General features: G+C 44.5%; 1 protein-coding gene across 1 annotated transcript; it reads right to left on the reverse strand.

Moving 5' to 3' along the window:
* Window positions 1-1,366: 1,366 nt before the first annotated feature.
* MED8 (mediator complex subunit 8) lies at window positions 1,367-8,874 on the reverse strand. Its single transcript, XM_009586237.1, has 6 exons — window positions 8,817-8,874; window positions 7,560-7,704; window positions 6,750-6,890; window positions 6,250-6,331; window positions 4,955-5,203; window positions 1,367-1,834 (listed from the first exon to the last, which is right to left on the reverse strand). The coding sequence occupies exons 2-6, from the start codon at window positions 7,560-7,562 to the stop codon at window positions 1,770-1,772; spliced, it is 540 nt and encodes a 179-aa protein (XP_009584532.1). The 5' UTR covers window positions 7,563-7,704; window positions 8,817-8,874; the 3' UTR covers window positions 1,367-1,769.
* Window positions 8,875-9,820: the final 946 nt, after the last annotated feature.

Below are 9,820 nucleotides of genomic sequence, written 5' to 3' on the forward strand. Positions count from 1 at the left end.
TCTAGGGGGGCGAAGTGAAGCAGCATCCTAGAACTGAGGCTCCATGGCAGGGATCTGACACGCGTTCCTCTGACAGTTTTCTGCCTTCCTTCCCAGCCAAAGCAGGGACATGAGATAGAGCAGGGAACAGCCGTCCCCGTGGTGCTCAGCCCATCACAGGGCATAGCGCTGCAGGCTCCGACTCCCCTGCCATCGGGCTCCAGGCATTGCACAAAAGCCTTGCGCTGGAGCCAGCAGCCTGCCCCTGCCTTCACACCAGCTCCCCACTGCAGTCAGTGGCTCCCGAGAGAGCCAGGAGCTATGCATTCATTAGGAGCAAAAAGCAATCCCATCAGTCTGGCTGGGCTGGTGCCATTGCAGACACGTTGCTGGGCTCATTCATAGTGGATCGGCTTTGCTTACCGCTTGTGCTTCCAGCTCAACTTTCTACTTCCCACCTCAGTGCTTTTCAAGGGCCCCCTTGCATCGAAATGGGTCGATAACTGCCCTAGTCACAGCTTTGTGGAAGGTTTTGTTTTGGGAGAACGGCCCACAGCCTCCATAAATAAGCTGGATCTGATTAGCTCAGAGGCAAGCAGTGCAGGAGCAGCTGCAGGCTGTATCTGCTGAGTGGAGATTTCCTCAGCCATAAGATTGCTGACAGATGCTATTGAGTAAAATACAGTGCTGGCTTTCACCACAAGTCAAAAGGGAAGTCCAGGCAAGAGCAGCAAGAGGCATGACAGTTGTCTTTAGGATAGTGCTGTATGTACTGACATGATCTGTGGGCATGTGTCCCCACCCCTTATTCTCAGAGGAATCTTTCATTAGGCAGATTGTATGTTACAGCTCAAGGGCAGAAAGTAGAACAGGGATGGCTTCACAATGCCCAGTTCCAAAGAGAAATGGGCTAGACCTTACAGCCTGGCCAATTCAGAGGTGCCATGGTCCTGAGCAGATTGAAATAGCTCTCTGAAGTGACAATTTAATCCTGAAGTAGCTAAGTAACTTTATAAGAAACACAGAAGCAGAGAACTATGGAAGTGAAATCAGATCCAGCTTGGATTTGCAGCAGCATCACAATACAAAAGCTCTGTGCTTCTGTTCCTGAAATGCTGCCTTCTTGCTGTGGGCCTTCTAATAGTCTTTCCCAGTATTTTGCTTTCTGGGGAATAGTCATAATGGGTTTACAATGAACAAGATGTTTACTGCTTATGTTTGTACCCTGCTGACTCACTTTATAAGAGTTCTTTACACATAAGCCTGCAGCTCCAGCACTTAGCCTCCAACATTTTCTGTGTATTTTAAATCGGAGCTGCTCTGTGGCCTTACCCAAAGGGAAATGAGAGTCCTTATGACCTGAGAGATGGACACCAGTGTCTCACAGTGTGCATAACGAGGTCTTTATTCAACAAGAGGGAGTAAAGAAAGAACATCCCGAGTGAACAAGCAGAAACAAGGAGCAGAGTGCTCTGTGCAGCTCTTCAGGTTCTGTATCAGGAAAAGGTAGTTATCCTCCAGGCCAGACCTGAAGAAGATGCGATCAATACAAGAAGCAAAGTCCTCTGCTCTGACTGAACAGAGAAGCACTTGCGTCCAGGAGACATGGCCACTAGCAGCTCCACACAAGCCACCCAGCACTAAATAAAACCCAGGGACAGGCCTCATAACCCCTGTCTCCCTAGATATGATGTGTGGATATGTGAAGGGACTTGGAAGTCCTAGAAGGAATCCAGGTGTGGTGGCTGCAGCAGGAACAATGCTGGTAACTGGGTCTGGTTCATCTCAGCTCATCTCTGATATGGATGCATTGAGGCAGATTTGATGTTTGTTTTTATGCCACTTGGCATTTTTCCTGGAGAGAGAAAAAAGAACAAGAAAAGGCAGTGCAAAATTGGCTATATGAGAGGACATTTGCTCAGGAGCATGCAAGACTCACAACAACCCTGTCTGGGCTTTTCCTGTTCCACTCCAGGTACCACAACAGGCTTACCTGCTACAGCATCTTCCAGCTTCTGACCTAACACAACCAATCTCTTCTACAAATTGGCATCTTTCTCTGTTGAGAAATCTCCTTGAAAATTCCTGTGTCCCCTTGCTATCCCGTCAAATTCTATCCTTGTTCCATCTGAAACAAACCTTTCTCTTTGTCAGGAGGCTCCTACAGGAGTGTGGCACTTGTTCAGTCTCACAGAAGTTGCTGGCAGCAGCACTCACAGAAGTACCCAGACTGATCTCCACTTCCATTTCAGAAAGGCAAACACAAGAGCCTGTATCCCCTTCCATATAGCACTATTTATAGTTGGGGCGTATATTTAAATTACTAAGCCTCTCTCAGATCTCTTAATTTCTCTTAACCACATCCACCTCTTCGGCATTATTACTCTTTGCTGATATCAATCACACATGGGAGTGTGTTCAAATATATCGTACTAGCAGCTTACAATAAGTGTGCAGTGCTAGACAAAACCAAGATGATCAGAAAAATAAAAAGACAGTGATTAAAGAGCAGCACAGAAGGATATTCAAAGAACACTCCTTCAGAAAATGGAATGTGTGTTCAAATTAGAACAGAAAAAAAGGACAACTTCTGAAAATTAAAACTGTAGTGCAACAGGACAAGAAAAGATTTGATGAGCAAATGGCTAAAAGAATAAAGATTATCAAACTTTCTCAAACATATCCAAAGTGGGTCATTGCCTGCAATGAACTGGCAGGTAATCTGATATCACTTCAGTGCTAACAATCAGTAGACAAATACTGTTAGACATTACTCCAAAAGGAGGAGTGAACAGGACTGTATGGTTCACTCACATCTGGAATACTGTGAGCAGTATGGTGTTCCCAGTCTTGAAAAACAAACAGAAACAAACCGAAAAGGTGCAGTTACAGTGACAAGGATGGTCCAAGATATATCACAATTTTCACACAAAGACATATTAAACAGAATAGGACTCATTAGCTAGGGAAAAAAAAAAGATGGACAAAGGGAGGAGGACATGACAGATTTCCAAAAAATGAAAACTAATATGGAGAAAATAAGTGAGGAATGATTATTCTCTGTTTCTCACAACATGGGTAAAAAGGAAACATGCCATAAAATTATCAGGCAAAAGATTTAAACATAAAAAGGGAATTTTTTAAGCAAAACAGGCAATAAGGCTGTGGGACATATTGCCATAGGTGTTGTAGAAGTCAAAATTGTAATTCAGAAAGGAACTGCAGAAATTGATGGCTGCTATACCCACTGGTCTCAATCCAAACTCTGGCCTAAACTATACCCACTGGTCTCAAACCAAACTCTCCCTAAACAACAACTGCTGTCAGGATATACTTCATTCTTATATTCTTCCAGCCTCGGCTATGGGCACTATCAAAAGCAGGATAGTGGGACTGACCTTTGGCGAAGCCCAGTATAGCTGCTCTTATCAAAAGGGAACTTCCCGGTAACACAGGCTGGACAAATGCTCTTGTTACCAGCGCACTCTGCTTGATGTACAGAAATGACTGTCTTCCCATCCTGGAGACAGTGTTTGTGAGTTTTCAGCCAGAAATCACAGGGGCCTTCTTTGTTTCCAAATCACGTAGAAATTACTTTCTAACTCTTACATAGATACACAATTAACTTAGGATTAATATTGTTGCTCAAGTTCATTTCTGAACAATAGTCATTATACAGGCAAGAAAACACCAATTAGGATATCTGATATCCAAAATCTCAATTAACATGAACATAAGAATGACAGTACAGGGTTAGGCCTGTAGGTCCCCCAGCCCAAACTCACTCCTGACAGCAGAGGACATTTAAGGAGGAATACCAGAACAGGGCAAGCCTGCAGAATACCTCTGCAGAATACCCCCTCAGCTTCTAACATATTGTGGCTTAGGGACTTGGAGTCAGAGATGGTATCTTCAGGATTAGCTGTTGACTGATTTTTCATCCAGAAATTTACCTACTTACTTACTTTTCCATCTCATATAAACTTTATCTACCTATCACACACTTGGCAATGTTCTCTACAGTGTCATTATTTAGTATTCAAAAAAATATATCCCTTTTGTTCTGAATCTACAAGCCGGTATTTTCATTGGTGCACTTTCATCAATCCTTCTGTATCACGGGAAACAGTGAACAATCATTCCCCATTCACCTGCTGTACACAATTTGGGATTTTATAGGTTTCCATACTTAATTCTCCCTACCCCAAAGCTATCCCCAGTAGCAGAGAAGAGATCAGAACTGCACATAATACTGCAGGTGTGGGTGCCCAATGGATTTATACAATGGCCTAATGATATTCTCTGTTTCTCTGTTCCTTTTCTAGTAATTCCTAACATTTGGTTTGCATTTTTGCCCCAACTGAACATCCAATTAATGTCTTTACAAAACTATTATATCATGTATCTATTTCCCAAATACAAGTAACTAGGTTAGAGTCCAGGTGCTGGACATGTAAAGTCAAATTGCTATGCCTATGTGTTTCACTTTATATTTAATACAAATGTAATCTACTATTATTAAGTGAAGTCACTTGGTATACGAAATCCTTCTGTGACTCCTTACAGACAGCTTTTGTTTTTTTCTTGTCTTAAATAACTCATTATCATCAAACTTTTCCACTTTATTGCCTACCCACAACTTAAATTGGACAGCAAAACCCCCAGCATAGATCGCTGAAGAACTGCACTGTGATCTCCCTCCATATTGATTCCTACGTTCACTAAGTCTATTATTAAAATGGTATTGCAGTGTGAGTTAAGAAGCTGAAGCTGGATGGCTGGGATCCATTTCAACCTCTGAGCCAATTTTAAGCAGGTATTACTCCACTGTTACGACCTGACTCATGTTATTAAGGCCAGAAAGGAACCCTTACTCGGTTTTATCTAAAAGGTGACTGGGTAAGAATCTCTACATCTGCATTTGTCTTTCTTGCTTCCTGCATTTCACTTGCTCTCAGATATGCAACTTATTTACCTGGCTGTCCTGCCTGTGCCATCTGCACTCCTGCCAGCATTGGCTGCTGCTGAGCTGGTGCACCTGACATTGGGACCTGCTGCATGCCTGAAGCACCTGCGATGATGCTACCAGCTCCTGGTTGACCTGACTGGACAGATCCTCCAGAGCCAGGGGGTCTCCGGTTTGACAGTCCTTTCCCGAAGGCCACAGCTGCTACCAGCGCATTGGTATCTGCAGGGTTGAAAGTCTGCTTGTTCTGTCGTAAACCTGTAGAAAAATAAGTGATTTTGGAGCATTTTAGCAATCGAGTGTAAAAAGTAGCACAGCTGGTCCTGAATTTACTTTTCTGCTTTTTTGGTGCATGTAATAGAGATCAGCTTCTAACAAGCTGTCCTACAACAGTCTCAGCAGGGTCAAAGAAGCTGCAAAATCCAGGGGCAGTGGTGATCCAAGAGCTTCTACACTGAGAGCAGGGCATACGCTGCGCAGGGAAGGAGGATAGAGGGAGCCAACTCCTCCATGCCCATGAGAATGTTCCCACGAAAGGTTCTTCCATGCTGAATCCTATGGCAGGTAACAAGCACTGTGTTTTAGATAAACAATGGTAACATCCCCTTTTGAAAGCTCATGAGCAGCATGGTATCTGCAAGTTTTTCTACCACACACCTGTCCAGTTATACTATTAATCCCGGAAACCGGCTAGTACCTGTGCTTGCGTCCTTGCTTACACTATGTGTGTGTCAAAGATGACAAACCCCCCACCACCACCTTCAAGAGTTGTGCATACCACTCCCAGGAATAGTAAAGAGCTGATGGCAGAGACCAATAAAATAAGGATGTCCAGCATCAGAGTCAGAACCAGAAAAGGTTGACCATGAGTCTGAAGCAGCCATTATCTAGAGGACGTCACACAAAAGCCTGCCAACAAACATGTTGTGGACTCATTCAGAACATAGCTAAGGGGTTTCCCATTCACTGCCACTGCATTTTCACAGCTATTTTTATTAATTCAAGTTGATTGGGATGTTTTCTTGGTAAATACTTGCCACCTCCTCAAAGGGGAATATGGCAAAAGGTTGGAATGACCTTCCTGCCATGCACAGGTCACACAAGCAGGACACATTGCACCCACAGAACCCCTTTTCAAATTAAGGGGCTCCAGGACAGCCAATCTTGCATCTTCTAGAATGCTTTCGTCTATGCCGCTCATCTGCATTTCCCATGCTTCAGGCTTTCTGATTTACCTATTTTGCCACTACTCTCTCAAGCCTGCTGCTTGGACCCTGTACCCCACTTCCACCTCAGTGACATACCTCCACTTTCAGATTCACGCTCCTCCTTACTGATTTTCTCCAGCAGATTTGAGCACATTTTGTTCAGACTTTGGATCTGTTTCTGCAAAATGAAAACCATCAGAAACTGCCAGGATACCTCCAACTCAGTACAAGTCAGTAAGGTAAACGAACAAGCTTTCTCTTCCCAGGGTCTGTGTAACCAAACATAAGCATTTCGGTAGCAGAGCCTAGAGAGCCCAGTGCTAATGCATGCAGGAGGGCACTTTGGGGATGGGATAGCCTTCGCCTTTCTCTGACTGGTCTGATGGCATCTCCTGTGAAAAGTGGGCTGGATACCCTTGGTTTGTGAAACTGTGGAGGAAACCAAATCTCAGCTAGGGTCAGCTGGAGAAATCTCAAACAGAAAAGGACACAGCAAAAAAGAAAACTGTCAGATGGAAGGGTGAAGGAAGCAGAGTTAAAGGGCATCTTGTGCCCTAGGACTAAGAGGCAGAAGTATCAAACTCTTCTTCACCTACCTGTGCCACATCAGGGCTAATTCGAGCTGCGTCTGTGATCAGCTGCTTCTCCTGCTCCTCCACCTCAGGGTCAGGCTTAGTTCGAAGATGGTCAGGCACTACCTCATGGCTGAACACCGGCACACGCCCCTCTGTCTGCCGCTACAATAGTTGAACAAGCCTCCTCTCAGAGCCTCCTCTTCCAGCCCAGCACTCAGAGAGCTCAAGACCAGAACACAGGCCATGGTGCTGGAACAAGGCTAGTAGCATGCTGTGGGGAAACTTTGATCTGGGGAGCATTAGGAAATTTCAACAATTTGTCTAGGAATTTGCACTGTGCCTGTTTAGTCAGAGCAACCCATGGGGGTCTGCAGTGCAATCCCACCAGCATGGCCATGATCAGTTGAAATGTTTTCTCACTCAAGCAGAGAATAAATGTTGCCAGTGCACACCGGAGGTTCTGTAACACACCCCATGTTGGTCAGATGACAAGCAGTGCAAATCTGGATGCAGATGTCTGACAGGAGCAGCACAGCTATGGCAGAGAAAACCAGGAGCTTGCAAGGAGACCTCCCAATTACACAACAAGACACTATCTCTTTCAGCCCCAACATCATGAAAATAACATATTTATGAATAGGAACACTTCCTGTAAAGTGTATCCAGTGCAAGTGTAGGTAAAAGCTCCCGAGCAAAGCAGCTCCCAGGCAAAAGCTCCCTTTTCTTTCTCTACACCCAGAGGAAGGCCAAGCACAAGGAATGGCAAGCTGGAGCAGATACACAAGCACTTTCTGAAACTCCAGGGCCAACGCTCAGAGGGAAGTTTCTTACCATGATCTCCTCATCGCGGTCTGGAGACAGCACTAGGGGTATGATAACCTGGTTTCGCAATAGTGGGGTCTTCTCATGCTTTAGCACTTTATTCAAGGTGTTCAGCTGCCCTGAGAGCAATGCAAAGCTGTCCAGAACTGAAGGCCTGGGAAAGCAAATAAAGAGGACAGAAGATGGAAAGGGATACCACAGATGGCTTTTATCTCTTCTTCACTCAGATGGCTGAGAAGTGAGGAAATAACACTACTACTCCTCAAATCAGTCTACTCCAGACAGTAAGCAGTAAAACCTAGGGCTGAATGTGCAGGTGTGGACAAATCCCAGCCCCTACTGCAAATAGCTCAGATGCTGCAAATAGCTCAGGAACATTACAAGAAGTACCACTGGAAGTGGCAGTTGTTTGGCATTTCAGTAACATAAACAGAAGCAATGCTTTCCTTATCACTAACTCTCCCAGTGCAATTCTAGAGCAAGGTCTGAGAAACAATTTAGCTCCTAAGCCGTACAGACACGAGAAACAATATTTATAGCTTGGCTATCCAGACTAAGCAATAATGAAGCAAAATAACTGATAATCTTGTCAAGGAGGTCCCCTTCAGCTTACTCTCTCTGGGGGATTCATCACCTCTCCTGCCTTCTGCAACATTAACTATAAACACTAACTGCCTGTGAAGCTTTGCTTCTGTGGCAGACGCTGTGTAAGATACTGTATAGTTTATTAAGCTGTAGCTATAACATCTTTGTGCTCCATCAGGAAGAGAATGCCACCTTGCAAGTCTCTCAAACTGTCTGGTAAAACATGCAGAACCAGCAAAACACAAGAGCTCAGTTTATACCAGAGCCAGAAAAAGCCAGAAAGGTCAAGAAATGCAGAAAGAACCATTGCTCATTTTATAGTGTATGTGGGTCTCTAAGATATTTTGTCCGAGAAGCTTCCAGTTACTGCAGATGCAAGTCTAGTTCTCATAAAGTGTCTAGATTAAAAGGTGTTAGCATGACTCTATTACTATACAGCATGAAACCAATGGATTTCAACTAGTTTTCCGGTGGAAGACAGGTAGTGGTTCCTCCAGCAGAAATGTGAAAAGCAAATTTAAACGTACTGACAATAAGCTAATGGTTTTTAATTATATTTTGTGGTCCTTTGAGCCGAGTCTGGAACAGCTTCAGCAGTGATCGACAGTGCCCCCAGCTCTGTGAGACACCTTACCATGTGAGTCGGTCATACTCGTTCTCCAGCTTGTAGATAAAACTGACCAAGGAGTTCTTCAGGTCAGCCACCTGACTGATGAGTGCCTCCAGGGTCAGCTCTAGCTGCTTCTCCTCTCTCTAAAAAAAGGCAAGAAAGACAAGAGATGAGGACAAAGCTTAACACCTTCCCATACCACACACATGCATCCATAGTCCCATCTCTCCTGTGGAGAGCTTCCTTTTCAGGGGAAGCAAACAGAGACTCTGGAGATAAAAATCCTATGGTTTCACACTGACCCCTTCCCCTTGGGTCGGAACACATAGGCAAGAGAATTGTGCCTGAGATAAACCCTTGGCTAGCTGTCTGTCCTCTTTAAGATCTAGATGAGTGTAGTGAGGACATTATCACTTACATCTGCTTTTTACCACATCAGGCAAAGTCATCAAAGTTAGCTCATGCCACCTTTGTGAGCCATTTAAGCTAACCCAGCTCAAAGTAGATTAGCATTCCCTCAGCCTTTTCTGACAGCAGATGTGGGCACAGTGATGTCTTCATCCAAAACAGCCCTTCGCAAAATGAGTATCGGATCCATGGCTTAAAGACTCCAGTTTCTGTCCTTCACCTCGTTCTTTACTTTCTTCCTGCCGAAGTGCCACTTCCAGCTGCTAAAGAAATTGGCAGCTCCTATTCTACTTGTGCCTTACCAGCTGCAGGAGGCCCTGCTGCGACAGAGACCGCACATACCGACACACGCACAGATCACCTCCTGCCTTTTGCTCTGGATTACGTTATTTAAATAACCTTTTCCACTGACATTCCCAGGTGAGGGAGGATGGTGACAGACAAAGTGTTAGAACAGGGGATCAGTTGCCAAAGACACCAAGGCATATATTTGACTCTTGCAAAAACCCTCTAGAACCTTACCTATTCCGACTTATTCATACTACGGTATTGCGCAAAATATAATTAAAGTCCCAGCCCTAACAAACTGCTCATGTAAGTCGAGAACTGTACAACAACAATCCATGAGGAGGGTGGGACAAAGCAATCAAATAATAGAAAGGGAATG

Source organism: Fulmarus glacialis, unplaced genomic scaffold, assembly GCF_000690835.1.
Source record: "Fulmarus glacialis isolate BGI_N327 unplaced genomic scaffold, ASM69083v1 scaffold44869, whole genome shotgun sequence".
NCBI lineage: Eukaryota > Metazoa > Chordata > Aves > Procellariiformes > Procellariidae > Fulmarus > Fulmarus glacialis.

Bases quoted from the DNA above. Each gene is read 5' to 3' on its own strand.
- MED8 (XM_009586237.1), bottom strand. The intron at 5,204-6,249 runs GTATGTCACTGA...ATTTTTCTACAG, and splicing joins GCGTGAATCTGAAAGTGGAG to GTTTACGACAGAACAAGCAG. The intron at 1,835-4,954 runs GTAAATAAGTTG...TTCTCTCTCCAG, and splicing joins GGCACAGGCAGGACAGCCAG to GAAAAATGCCAAGTGGCATA.